This window comes from Dermacentor silvarum, chromosome 5, assembly GCF_013339745.2.
Source record: "Dermacentor silvarum isolate Dsil-2018 chromosome 5, BIME_Dsil_1.4, whole genome shotgun sequence".
Lineage (NCBI taxonomy): Eukaryota > Metazoa > Arthropoda > Arachnida > Ixodida > Ixodidae > Dermacentor > Dermacentor silvarum.
In genome coordinates, this window is record NC_051158.1 from 8066536 (window position 1) to 8081744 (window position 15209).

Genomic DNA, 15209 nt, shown 5'->3' on the forward strand with positions numbered 1-15209 from the left:
CGATCTGCATTCTGCTGCTGGCATGAACGCTCTGCGCATAGTTACTATAAGCACACTGGTGTTTGTTCTCAGCTTCCGTGTGCGTGCGTGCGAGCGTGCGTGCGTGTATGACCCACACACACACGTGTATGTGTGTCTTGCATACAGTGTTGTATGTGAAGATGGTGCGTTTGCGTTTATAGTGTGTGCTCAGAGGTGCTTCAGTGGAGACTAGTTGGCCTTACCTTACTGCATGATGTATGGTTCCGCTGCAAAGGTGGTAGACACGGGGACACTAAGAGAAAAACATTACCAGGTCCGCGTTCGCTTCTTAAATTTTCTTTAGTGCCTCCGTGTGTACCACCTTTCAAGCGCAACCATACGCCTTCCAGATACTGTGTGTCTTCATGTACAGGTGTCAAGCATGCTGTTCACGTATGTACGTCATCGCACTGGAGGTCCCCCATCTCATTTTATGTTGTTGCTGGTGATGATGATGACCTTAAAGTCACTAGCCCATACCCACTCAGGCGGAGTGAGCAAGAGTCGGAGAGATTTTAGACATGCGTTAGGGGAATTATTTTGCAATCGATAATTTAGACGAATAAATTAATGCGAGCAAAATACAAGACGGTTGAGTAAACAGCCATTTTTACAGAGCACACGAAAAAGAAAGAAAATATATATATACATGAGAATATGCGAAAAGAATGAAATGAGTATTAGAATTAGCAGTGAAATCGGTTATATTCAACAATAATTTCTCAATGGCGATGCATACATTGTCATCACATTACCTCAAGAATGCGAGAAGAAAAAAATTAATACAATCAACGTAGAAAGCATTAATAATAATAATAATAATAATAATAATAATAATAATAATAATAATAATAATAATAATAATAATAATAATAATACCTTTATTCTTGAAAACAAGTGGTACAAGGTTCCAAGGCATTAGGAAAAAAGTTGCAGCGGCTTAGCTCGGATATGCCAGGATATACGTAGCGTTAGCAAAGGTTCAGCTGATTATTCTTAGCTTTCCTGGTTGTCTCCTACGCTCAACCGCTAATTGCCAGGCAACTACTTCGGGATCCGATGAGTCAAGCTTCTCCGTTCTTCTGCGCTGTTGAGCAGCATTTGCGCTCTCCTTCTCCATGGCTATACCACACTGGCAAACGCCAGTCATAAGCGCAGCGGCTCCAGCGCAGTGTCAGACGGCGACTGCACAGCGAGCGCGCGCCGGCGCCAGTGCGTCTACCACGGCTACGACGTCACTCCTCTGGAATGCGCAGACCGGCGGCGGTGAGTCGCGCGCGGCGGCGGCGGAGTGCGCGAGAGGTGCCGGCTCCGGTGGTTCCGGTGCGCAAGCCGTGTGACATCACTGATCCTTGCGCATGCGCAGCACGGCTCTTGATGTGCCACGCGAAACGGGCTTGGCTAGGCCAGTGTAACTAACGCTACAAAAAGTTGCCACGAACAGCAACTTGACTAGTCCTAATAACCAGAAGGCAGCAGACAGCAATGAGCTGTGCTCAATAATATTTGTACAATCTGTTTATTGAGCGGATCACCGGAAGATCCAGTTGTACTATAGCCACAGTATATTTTTGTAGGACTCGTGGTAACATGAAAGAAATCCGAGGACGCCTAAGCACGGTTATTAGTTGTGAATGTGAAAAAATATTATCCAATTAACGCCGCTCAGCGGTTCTTCGTGTTATGAGCTCCTCGCGGGCAAGTGAGTGCGTTGAGACGCTTGACCAATGCGTCCTAGATAGTACAAGGCCGGCCCACGTCGATGAGTGACGTCATGTCACGTTTCCCGATTCTCATAGTATCTAATGGGGACGCTCCCGAGAAGCCCGTGGTGATTTTGACGTCCCCGCTGTCGTGACCCCGGCTTTGGCAATGAAAATTTCGGTCCAAGTAGCGTGATGTCATAAGGCAGACTGCACAAGCCTGCCATCTTGAGTTGCTGGTTTAGTCCATTGGGTAAGACACTCGGCTTTCGAGCGTGGGGTCATAGTTTCGAAACTCACTTTCGCCAACGTTTTAGAGCGGCGCTCTTAAGAGGAAGTTTAACTCGAGCCCAACTGCAACGCGGCCTATTCAAATACATGTAAAACGCAGAAACGCTTTTCTGAGATAACCCCTGGACCAATTTTAATGAAACTTGTTGCATTTGAGAAAGCAAGGTAAATTCTATGGAGTGACTGTTGCAAGCGGAATTTCGATTTAGGGCCTGAATTTTGCTAAAACAATTTTTTAAATTCGAAAGTTCGAAACAAATAGAATCACGAAGTTTACAAATTAATAGCTCTGCATCAAAACAGATGTCGCGGTTCTATGAACGGCCTTGATTAGATCTTTCAAAGCGGGCAAATTCGATATGCCAGTTTATATCTTCCTTGGATTTATTACGTTGTGTAGAAGGGTTGTGCAAAAAGCTGTATTTCCATATTATAATTTTTTTGTGATTCATGTGTAATATATCAATTTTGTCCGCTTTAGACGTACTATTAGATACAATTCACAGCATTGGGATGTGGTTTTTTATTGCGGATTTACAATGTTGTAAACTTGGTAGCTTCGTTTCCTGAAAATTTTCAATTTTTTGTCAATTTTTAATAAAAAATTAACAACCAAATCGAAAATTCGAAACCAACAGTCATTAGATTTTAAGCTTTCTTTTTTTCTTTCAAATGCGACAAACCTCGTCAAATTTGGTGTAGTGGTCGCCGAGAAAAACGAACTTAGCAGCACCTGAGCTAAAACTTACTCCTAATTAAGCCGCAGATATACTCCGACGCAACGCGCGTGCGCGTCGAGCTCCGCGACGTCCGGGTGGCGAAGAACCGGCGTCTATATATACTCGAACGGCACGACGCAACCGGCGTCCCTGACGCTCATACAAAATAAATCCCGTCTTTCGCCATCGGTTTCGGTGTACGTCAGAAAAGCCCCAAAGGGTCTCGATTACTTAAAATCTTTGTTATAAAGTGCAAAACCATTTTTTCAAGCACAATTTCAACTTTTTAACACGAAAGTGTTTTATGCCGGGGTCCGCCAAGACTTCACTGACGTATTTCCGTCACGGAAATACGTCATAGAACATAATACAAAGAAAGAAACCAGAAGAAAAAGTTCCACAAACATGCAAAATTTGGAAATCGAACCCACGACCTCTCGGTCCGCGACGATAGATCGCCGAGCGTTTAACCCATTGCGCCACAAACGCATTTGCAGAGAGCTACACAGACGCGCCTTATATATCTAAAGCCCAGACCACACGTACGCTTGCAAACGCGCGCGAGCTCGCGTCCGCGCGCCCACGCATGCGCAGACGGTGCGGCACGGCTCGTACGCGTCGAAACGCGGCGCGATCTCGCTGATCAGCTCCTCTCAGTTATCGCGCGCCTGGGCTGCCTCGCGTCGGCGCGCCTGGCTACGCAGCGACGGCGCGGTACATTCAACTCTCAGTTAAGCAGAATTATACCATGCAAGAAAGTGCTTCTTCTTCACTTTTTGGGCTGATCTAACAGCTCCAAAAAGATAAAAATTACGTTTATAAATATCGAAGCATTTTGAAGCACTGCCAACAACGAAATACGAAGTGGCGTCTGCCAAGGTGTAAACAAGTGATGCCAGTGAGCGCGCGCTGTCGCGCGTATTTGTGGATGCAAAACGCCATTCCTCGCTAGGCGCGGCAACCGCAAGGCGCGTAGACGCGAGCTTACGCGCGTCCGCAAGCGTACGTGTGGTCTGGGCTTAACACTCCTCCGTGTACCCGCGCTCTTGCTCGGGGCGGTGCCGCCGCCTACGAGCAGAAAAGAGAAGTACTGCATTATGACACTAACGCGCACCGACAGTGAACGCTTCGGTGGTCTCAGCATTACGACGCCTCGATGCCAGCATTCGAAGGGACGCTGGCATCAAGAAGCACTACCAACGCCACCTAGGTGGCGTTCACCGTACTCAGCACAGCGGAGCGTGGCCTCCGCAATTAGCTCTGAAAATGTTTCTGAAGTTGATCGCGGAGGCTGCAATTACGACGCGCTGTACGCGCTGATTTGACTCGGTGACGATTCAGTTACGTGCTTTGTCTTGCGCGTTGTATTAGTGTGTCAGTTACGTGCTTCGTCTTTCGCGTTGTGCTAGCGTGTGCAGCGTAGTGCAGCTTCCATATGCACGACGGTTGCTCATGGTCATCGACGTTGGTAGTCGTGATGGAGGAGACGTGCCACCAGGCGTCAGCGTGGGTGCATCAACGCCTAAGGGCGCTTTAGCCACAAAACACCAATAGACATTATATATCAATGTGCAATAAACATTACACTACTTCTGTGAAGACACGTTTCACTTTCGTGTTCTATACCGATTCCTATATAAGAGGGATCAACCACATTTTTTCTGTAGGGAGATAATAAATGCATGCAAAATATATCTGAAGTCTATTACATAGCATGAGCACGTCGGCGGTAAGCAATGTTCAGCTGACACTGGCAATCGCATATACCCACCAAAGTATTACGAAGGGCATGACAGGCATCTCCTTAAGAATGTTCCTGACCCTGTCTTCAATAAACTCCAAAGTCTCAAACCCCTGGAGAAAGGCCATTATGGGATCTCTTTCATGGCGTGATCAAAATACATTAGCACTTTTTCTCACATGGTCATTACTATGAAAACAGGCTGATCGGTAGTGAACTTGGTGGTTCCCTTGTTTTCGGTGCGCATTTTCCTTTAATTGTGGGTACCAGCTTTTATGCTGGTAAATGAAACATAATGAAACATTTATGCATGATCTGCCAACAGCGGACGTCAAATAAGTGTGATGGACGCCTTATCAAATGGTCATGAAACGGTGTAGTCATTATTAACTCATATATTTCAGGTATTCTTTATTGTAGAGCTTCCTTGTGAAGGTATAATTGTGTTTCATCATCGCTTGATTCGTTTGCCTGTGGCGCCATCTTTCAATGCACTGTCTTGATGAAGAGGACTCATTGAGACTGCCGTATTATTTGCTTGGACGGGGCACACTTCCTGTAGGCAACATTTCGGGTACCTGCCCTTTCCTGCTTCATGCCAGCAGAGCGGCTTTGGTGGATCGGGTTCCGGGCAGCTGAAAATTGAACTCCCTTAGGAACACATGGTAAGAACAAGCCAAAAAAGCAGTAACGTCACAAAAAAATCACTATGCATATTCCCCGTGCATTAGAGGACAAAGACCTAGGGGGCGATAAATTCATCTATAATGTTACAAGAAATGGTGCATGTTTGCACCCAATATTTAGTGTTCTACTAGCCGAAAAAAAAATAATTCAGTGAAGAAAGTTTGCCGGGCCCAACTTGTGGCAGCTCATTCAGGGATAACGAACACAATAACTAACCTGAAACGATGCAGATATCCGTCTGTATAATTGATCCTGTTGGCGCACAACCATCGTTCGCAAGGCGTATCAAGATAATACATCGTGCCTTGAACAACAAAGTGTCCATGATAAAGGCAGTCCCCTTGAATAAAAAACAAGAATGCGAAAAAAAAATATTTATTTTGCTGCTTATAGAATTGTTTATCGTTACAAGGTGCCATTGACAAATTGTCACCATTTCATTACTCAACTCGAATGCTGACCGCTGCTGGATCTACTACCTGAATAAACAATGCTTATTGGAAACGCATTTTGAACGTTACGACGTATCCGCAATCGTTGTCCATGATGTACTTCCTTGGGTACAATTTTTGCCAATCGAGCAAGACCAGTGTTATGTTTTAGGGATTGCTCACTTACAGCACTGATTTGCACAGAGAGTACGATTCATACGCTTAATCTCACGATTAATGGGCACATCGAGAGCTCTGCATATTGTCATTATTCCTACTATTCCTGGCGTCACAGTACTCTTTGACGGGCTAGAGGAAGAGAGAATTTCTCCTTTGGAAGGCGAATATTTTTGCCAGCTTACATAGGACCACTGACATGATGATCTGCATAGAGACGGGGAAGGGGATCAGAAGATTATAGAGGAGAGTACGAAACAAACATAATAAAGAAAACGGCCGACTAAACCTGACATTCGTAGTTCGAGGTGAGACGATGGTGAAAATTTTTGGCCTGTCTATATCACAAAGTGAACCTTCTATGAAGTTTGCCGAGTAAGATCGCGATTGTACGCGCATGATGCAACAGTGCTCATCCGTAGGCGTTCGTAAAATAGAGGCATTGAATCTAACCAATGCTCTTGCGGTTTAAATTCAATCCTGCTAACACTGGTCACGGCCATTTTGAGCAAGCGAAAATACAATAACTGTTGTAGCGGGTGACAGAGTGACGGAGATGGCCCAAGAGAAAACGCACAACAACCTTTATTTCAGAGAACGAACTATATATCTAGGCTGCTTGCCTATGACATAACAGAAAAGAACCAATCATGTTTCACACTTGTTAGCAGGGCACTTCATATCAATAACTGCTTTGTCTGCCATCGCTTTTCGGTAAAGATCATCTTGTCCCCAGTACCACAGACTCTGACCGTGTAAAGCCAGCTGTTGAATACATTCACAGAGTGTGCTGATCTCCGTTTATCTTCATGCAGGTGTGGCCCTGCCAACTATGGTGAATGACCCATTCTTTTTTGGCACACAGTCCAAGGTCAACAGTCAGGGGGCTCACTATATAACTAAGATTTTCTCACGTCCCTGGCTAGCAGACAAATGAAGCATGCACCTGTACACTGCAAAAGCAAAAAAAAATTATTAGCCAGCGTGCTCATTTTCACATTTTGTAGAAACATATATAACCACTCTTCGTCAGAAATTACGGCCATAGCCAAGGCTATTTCAATCTTCTAGCTGTCTTCCTAAAGCGTAAGTATCAATGTTAGTAATCTTTTCAGAGGAAATGTATACTTCGATGCCATTATGCCCGGCACTAAAAGCACCGGGTCTGTTATACAAACTGCAACTAGGCATCTAGCACAACATAATAATTTATAACCTATGTTTCACTCCTGTATATCTTATTATGATTGATATCGAAATCCTAACCACGATTTCACTTTCCAGAAAAATGTTAGGGATTCTCCTGACGAAAACTGTCGCAGATAGCTTACGTGTGCTTAGAGGCACATGAAGGTGTGAACTTAAGATACAGAGCACATAAAAAATAGATTAAGACTATCCTTCTGCTACTATTTAATATTAGGGCCACCAGTAATCATAATATGAAAGAATAAGCCATTTCCCTTACGTTACCGTACACAAAGTGGTGCTGTACGCAAGCTCAGTACTTCAGACAAAATTTTCGAGCACTTTCTTCCGGTAGCATTCATGACCTCCCAATGTTCGGCAGCACTATCGGTGGTTCTACTTCACTTGCGTTCGATTCTACAAAAGCAAATTTATTTCAGTCTAATCACTCCAAAAGCAGCGGCTATGGTCATTACACCCTGTTCACAAGAGTGCAGACTCGCATTTCTCTGGGTTTTTTTTTTTTTTTTTCACCTTGTGCGTCAGCTGCTCTGCTACTGATTGGATTTCGCCCACGAGTTTCGTCTTCTGGCATCTTGTTATACAACAAAATGTGATACTGATGCGACGGTCAACACGAGCTAGAGTTTGAGCCTGTAAGCTGCAATTCAGAATTTACGGATGCCATTGTTTCTAAATTGACTGCGCATCTTGTCACAAGTAGCATAACTCAATTTAGGCAAGACACATGCATAGTTTTACTTAAGCATTTGAAAAACACTGCGTCGAAGTCGAAACTGTCCCGCGAGACAAACACGTTTCTCTTAACAGCAGTGTTGATGTCAGAACAGGCACGCACTGTAAGAGCGACAGTAATCACCTTTTCGAGAAACATGTTTAACTGCAACGAATTCACACTCGCGCGGCGCCATGGCTCACATTCGCGGGAATGACAGAACAAGAGCGGTGCACCTATTCTTGCGTTAAGAAAGGTTGCGTTGCTTTCGCAGGAGCAAGTACGTCGCACGCAATCGGTGGAGCAAGCCGGAGCAAGCCTAGAGATTTCCGGCACAATTGGTGGTCCGGTTTGCGTTGACATCACCAACAGCTAGAAAAGTGTGGCCAAATAGAAGTTCTTCGATCGAGAGCAAGGTTCAGAAGTGTTTACGACAATAAATGAACAATATGCATGCCTCTAGAGTCGGTGAAGAAGTACGCTTATCTAGGTCAATTACTCACAAGGCACACTGGTCATGAGAAGGAAATTCACAGAAGAATAAAATTGGATTGGAGTGCATACCGCAGGCATTACCAAATTCTGTCAGGGAGCTTACAACTGTCGTTGAACAGAAAAGTGTACAATCATTGCATTCTATCGGTGCTAGCATATGGGGTAGAAACTTGGAGGTTAACAGAGAAGCTCGAGAACAACTTAAGGACCGCACAAAGAGCGATGGAACGAGAAATGTTAGGCCTAACGTTAACAGACCGGAAGAGAGTGGTGTGGATCAGAGAGCAAACGAGGATAGTCGATATTCTAATTTACTATAAGAGAAAAAAATGGAGCTGGGCAGGTCATGTGATGCGTAGGATGGATAACCGGTGTACCATTAGGGTTACTGAATGGATACCAAGAGAAGGGAAGCGCAGTCTAGCACGGCAGAAAGCTAGGTGGATTGATGAAGTTAAAAAATTTGCAGACGCAAGTTAGAATCAGCCAGCGCAAGGCAGAGGTAATCGGAGATCGCAGGGAGAGGCATTCGTCGTGCAGTGGACATAAATATATTCTGATGATGATAATGATGATGATAATGATGATGATGATGATGATGACGATGATGATGATGATGATGATGATGATGATGATGATGATGATGATGATGATGATGCATTGCCAGGAAGCAAGAACTCTCCGTCTTCTCATTTGGTGCACACGACCAGGACACCCAGCCTAACGCACTACGAAAATTTCACTGAGATTCGCTCAGCAGAAGTCCTCGCTTGACTTGGTTTTACTATCTATCACGTTAAACAGCAAATACATACACGCATAAGTATAATGGAAAGGGAAATTACGAAGTCAGGACACTGACTTCGAAAAAAAAAGTAGTTAGTGCTTCTGGCAATAAAAAAATTTTTGAACCAACACTACGCACAATTAGTGTTACCACTATTGCTATTGCTTTCAATGTTAAGCTTTCCATGGTGAATGTCCCTGAAAAAAAAGGAGGTTCTTCAAAATCACTTGAGCTGTTTTTTACCATCACCCGATTTTAAATCCACTAGAGGGCGAATGCTTCACCGAGCCATCACCAGTATCAAATGTTTTGCGTCAGCTAACATCACCACACGCCAAAAATTTCTCAACTTCATTCTAATATGCATTTTGCAAACGTTCCCTTGGCAATCTGAATCTAATGGGACATCGATTATTATTGACTTCTCCAATTTGCTATCCCTACCGTCTCAGCTAGAGCACTGTCTTTCTGTCTCTTCATGCCATGGCCGAGTGACGGGAGTAACGGGCCACTCGATGCTGTCTACAACATTTGCAAAAGTGATGAGGAAGAAACATTCTCCCTAACACGAAACCTGAGTCACTAAGGCACCTTATTATCCTGTGTTCACTGCGTGCGTGGCGAGCAAATTTATACTGCGGGATTCTTGGTTGCAGTGAAGCCTGCAAAACTACTCACCACCGTAATTGATGCTAACTATGACAACATGGTGTTTTTCATCGGTCAACTCAACAAGCGTGGCGCACACAACTGACAGTACTACAACAGAAAAACGTATGTCACACATAATAAGTCTTTTGCCTTCATCCAATGAAATGACTGCGTAATTCCGAGTTTAAGGTCATTGCAGTGCTGTGAGTCCGCTAACGAAAACGGAGAACGTGGTCTTGTGATAAACTAAACCATTACTGAGCTGTTCTACCTTTAGAAATCGTAGGACAATCCACACATTAATAATAAAAATTTCAAAACATGGTTTATGGTCACCATCATAATCACTTCATCTTTTTTCTTGAAACCGGGCTTTTGACTAACAACAACCAATTACTAATGCCTTACTGTCCATAACGGCTAATTTTTATGCACAGCAATAGGAATTCATGATAGAAATGAAAAACGAGAGAAGCAGGTGGTAATATTGTATAGAAGCCGCAAAGAATTCTGAAAGTTGTTAGCGCAATATGTTGGCCGAGTGGATTAAACCAGCAAATATAAGTAACTCCTCTATTATAACAGCATCGCAACGTCTGCTCTTCCATTCGCGAAAAACAAGAAAGAAAATCGTGTTTATGTAATCTTATTGAATAAGCACATAATAGAGCATTTCAAAACAGCTGGATGAGTACGTCTAATGAGTTTATTTCCAGAAACCGAGAAGTCGCAGCCTATATTATAGCTGCAGATTAGATCTCGCTCAGAATTTTTAATGCAAGGCACGTTTGCTGCGCAACTGGATCTTGCGCGAAGCTTGAAGGAGTACTGCGCAATTTCATGACTCATTAGTGAGATCTTCGTACAGAAATGCCAACGATTATGTTTATATATTTACAGGGCCCCTCCCCAGCTCTGGAAATTTTGAGTTGACAAGCGCATTGCATACAATGCGCACTCATAGTCATGTCATCTAAGTATTACGTCCCTGCGCACCGCAGAAAGAGCTTAAATTTCAAACCAAGCCCCGTTTGCCCTTCTCCTCGCGGGCTCCGCGCTCCCAACCGGAGAGTCGACGTCAATCGTACAAGTGCGCCTACTTACATGGCAGGGTTGTGACGTCATTCACAGTGACACATAACTTCGAGAATTATTCAAGGCAACGTCAGTTATTAGTTTAAGCTGTTCCTTAAATATACAAATTAAACTTTAGAGAAATAATAAAACATACAAAAATAGAATGCTCGCGTGTTTTTCTTTTTTTTAACTTCGTACCGTAGCAAGAGATATGTACCTTCGTTTTGTCTGCTTGCTCCCACGTCGTGTAGTCCCGCGTGCATAGAACGAAACTATGACAATTTCTACCGTGTTCTACAATCCTTTCGCCTCTGCTCCAGTGCTCGTGATTGTGGCCGCTTATGAGTGTGACCGCTTATCAAGTGTTCTCGTGCAGAGCGTGCAAATTCCTCTGTCGTTCAAAACGAGCGCCAGAGCGTCACCGCAAGCCCGCCAATCAGCAAGAACGCGAGAGAGAGGGAGAGAGAAAGAAAAATGTGGTTGATCCCTCTTATATAGGAATCGGTATAGAACACGAAAGTGAAACGTGTCTTCACAGAAGTAGTGTAATGTTTATTGCACATTGATATATAATGTCTATTGGTGTTTTGTGGCTAAAGCGCCCTTAGGCGTTGATGCACCCACGCTGACGCCTGGTGGCACGTCTCCTCCATCACGACTACCAACGTCGATGACCATGAGCAACCGTCGTGCATATGGAAGCTGCACTACGCTGCACACGCTAGCACAACGCGAAAGACGAAGCACGTAACTGACACACTAATACAACGCGCAAGACAAAGCACGTAACTGAATCGTCACCGAGTCAAATCAGCGCGTACAGCGCGTCGTAATTGCAGCCTCCGCGATCAACTTCAGAAACATTTTCAGAGCTAATTGCGGAGGCCACGCTCCGCTGTGCTGAGTACGGTGAACGCCACCTAGGTGGCGTTGGTAGTGCTTCTTGATGCCAGCGTCCCTTCGAATGCTGGCATCGAGGCGTCGTAATGCTGAGACCACCGAAGCGTTCACTGTCGGTGCGCGTTAGTGTCATAATGCAGTACTTCTCTTTTCTGCTCGTAGGCGGCGGCACCGCCCCGAGCAAGAGCGCGGGTACACGGAGGAGTGTTAAGCCCAGACCACACGTACGCTTGCGGACGCGCGTAAGCTCGCGTCTACGCGCCTTGCGGTTGCCGCGCCTAGCGAGGAATGGCGTTTTGCATCCACAAATACGCGCGACAGCGCGCGCTCACTGGCATCACTTGTTTACACCTTGGCAGACGCCACTTCGTATTTCGTTGTTGGCAGTGCTTCAAAATGCTTCGATATTTATAAACGTAATTTTTATCTTTTTGGAGCTGTTAGATCAGCCCAAAAAGTGAAGAAGAAGCACTTTCTTGCATGGTATAATTCTGCTTAACTGAGAGTTGAATGTACCGCGCCGTCGCTGCGTAGCCAGGCGCGCCGACGCGAGGCAGCCCAGGCGCGCGATAACTGAGAGGAGCTGATCAGCGAGATCGCGCCGCGTTTCGACGCGTACGAGCCGTGCCGCACCGTCTGCGCATGCGTGGGCACGCGGACGCGAGCTCGCGCGCGTTTGCAAGCGTACGTGTGGTCTGGGCTTTAGATATATAAGGCGCGTCTGTGTAGCTCTCTGCAAATGCGTTTGTGGCGCAATGGGTTAAACGCTCGGCGATCTATCGTCGCGGACCGAGAGGTCGTGGGTTCGATTTCCAAATTTTGCATGTTTGTGGAACTTTTTCTTCTGGTTTCTTTCTTTGTATTATGTTCTATGACGTATTTCCGTGACGGAAATACGTCAGTGAAGTCTTGGCGGACCCCGGCATAAAACACTTTCGTGTTAAAAGAAGGCAAGGCCCGTGACGTATCATCACGCGATCCTCCGGCTCCGGTGTGGGAGAACGAAGGGAAGGAATTCCCCTTGCGGAGGCTAGACGGGGGCCAGTGTACCGAGCGTCTACTTTGGTGGTGACGCTCGCCTCCTGAAATCATGGATTTAGCGCACTTCAGATTATTTCTACCTCTGGTATTATCGAACTAATTTGAAAAATGCTTGCCGTAGAACACTCCCTAGAGGGTACGTAACAACTTCCAGCACATAACTACAATTAGCTATGAAGCCTGGGTAGGGGGGCCTTTTAATGTAATTTCAGTTCTGCCCTTCAAATGATAAATGTGCTGATGCAAGCAGCCCGGGATTAGAAAGGTATGTAAGTTCATTTGAATATCACATGCTAAACTCTTTTATGAAACTGCCATCATGTGTACCTGAAATATGTATTTATTACTGCGGAGCTGTTATACGCTAGTTTCCAGCGCATTGCTGCCTACGTAGACCGAGCGCGTAGACCAAAAACTATCATCATCAGCAATGGCTCGATCGTCATCATCTTCTTCCACAGCTGGCTGGTTGGCGCCCGTCAGCGCAACCGCGGGAACGCACTTCTGCCACTGCTCGCGCGTTCGTCGTCATCTCCTTTTACAGTCAGCTCCGTTGAGCAAAAAACTAGCCAAATAGCCAAAGGGTGTATACCTTTGGCTGGTGACGTCACACACTACATAGACACGTTGTCTCAGCTGCGTTCCGGCCGTGTGATGGGTAGGCCGCGGATTGTGCGGACCGAGGAAGAACAGCATGCCTAAGGAGAACGACGGCGTGAGCAGAAGCGAGAAGGGGCGCGAAGGCGGCGGGAGGCTGCTAATGGCGAGTACACGTCGGCCGACGGTTCTGCTCCGTCGCGTATTGTCACACCGGACGAAGAACAGCGTGCCCGTGAAGACTGCCGTCGACAACAGAAACGCGCATGGGCACGCCGATGGCTGGAGGACAGTATACGGACGATGACCGGGTCGCTAACGTCAAGCGTGTGCGTGTCGTGCGTCAAGACCCGGAATACCGCGAGGCGGGAAATGCTAGCTTAGTCACCTTAGTGCCAAAACAATAAAGACGGTAGAAAATTACAATTATTGCGGTATGTGTCGTTATTTCAATCAATATAGTTTATCGCCATATATACAGCTCTGCTGCTCATCTACCGTCTCAGAGGGCAATGGCACCAAACTTTTTAATTATTTATTCAAAGTACCCCTAAAGGCCCTCCCGAAGAGGGCATAGTGGGGGGGGCACAAGAACATACTTCCATAACAAATTGTGGGAATGCGAAGATCATGTTTAACAATTATTCGTCAGAAACATGAGCAGCAACAAAGTCGCCGTTTTTCAGTTATGTGCTTCTACAATATTGATTCAACTACACACTAAGGCACCATAAGGTGGGAATCTTACACCATTGGATTGAATACGAGTAAAGTTCAACAATATCTTTATTGATGCGTTCCGCCACAAATCTGTTCATCTTGTATGTCATTTCTTGTTGCCCACGTTCACCGCCCTCCAAGGTACGGCAATTTAAGGCTAGTCACTCGTACTCTTCATCGGGCCAACCCTCAAGGTGACAGACTCTACGCGGGCAACAACGGGAGAACCGGCCTCTGTCCTTCTTTATCCTGCAGTAACGATTCGGTGGGTCAGGCTTCCTGCAACTGCAAACGGAGATAAAAAAATTTGATCAGTAGATGAAGATTTATTTTTGAGTGACCTCGTAGCAGATGTAGTTCGAAAGGCAAGCAAACATGACCAAAGCTAAAGACGACCTTGAAAATTCGGGTCATGTCATTGCACAAGAATTATGTCATCAACCAACAAAGCAATGATATCGAGCGACTACAGGCTAGTCCAAGCGATACATGTGTCCCTCCTCTACAGATCACATTATCAGCGCTTGAGTAGCGCAATAGTTGGCATTTCGCTTTTCATTTCTTTGTTCTTATTTTTTGTTTAGACATCACTGCCATAGCCGTAGCGGGGTTCATAGCATTAAATAAATAAAAAAAATAATTCAATAAGGATGTGTACGCTGCGCGTCGGTATCGTTTTTCGGGGCTCCCTAAAGATTCTCTCTCATTATGCCCTAACCGCTGGCTTCGACGTCCGTTCACTTTAGTGCCCTAAACGGGCGCAGGCAATGCGTACCTACATTTACTCAAATTAGAATGTCTTTCGCCGCAATATTCCTATATGCACCAAGTTCTGCGACACGTAGCAAGCCTTATCGCTATGCGTGCCCCATCCGTTACGGCGGCGACCATCTTCGCTTCGCATCGAAATATAGCCGGTACAGGAAGCCCGATCTTTTGAAACCTGGAGCAGTCCCACGCTCAGAAGAGGGCGCCAACGTGCGATTAATCGCACTGATTTTTCATTTTTCAGTATGCAAAACGCCACAGGAAATTTTCCGCATCAAACCAAGGATACTTATGTCTAGCAATTCAGCGATGCAGGGAAAGCTAAAGAATGGAAGAAACAACGCATTCTCTATTTATCAAGCAGAAGTCAAAACATTTCACGATATATTTGTCCGTTGATTTAGAGCTTCTCCGCAAAACTATACCTTCGACTGTTGTTAAGTATTAGAGGCCTCTCCCTGCCGTGAACATGAATACAG

General features: G+C 45.4%; 1 protein-coding gene and 1 long non-coding RNA gene across 3 annotated transcripts in view; both read right to left on the reverse strand.

The window, feature by feature from the left end:
* Positions 1 to 4890: 4890 nt before the first annotated feature.
* LOC125945525 (uncharacterized) lies at positions 4891 to 9790 on the reverse strand. The gene is made up of 3 exons (XR_007466968.1): positions 9655 to 9790; positions 5379 to 5502; positions 4891 to 5110 (listed from the first exon to the last, which is right to left on the reverse strand). It is a non-coding gene; the product is annotated as an uncharacterized LOC125945525 (long non-coding RNA).
* A 4255-nt stretch (positions 9791 to 14045) lies between these two features.
* LOC125945518 (uncharacterized) overlaps positions 14046 to 15209 on the reverse strand; it is a 166816-nt gene continuing 165652 nt past the window's right edge. For both annotated transcript variants that reach the window (XM_049667332.1, XM_049667331.1), the window contains one exon: positions 14046 to 14247. In XM_049667332.1, coding sequence (XP_049523289.1) covers positions 14124 to 14247 — 124 coding nt within the window. In that variant the 3' untranslated portion in view covers positions 14046 to 14123. The remainder of the gene's footprint in view (positions 14248 to 15209) is intronic.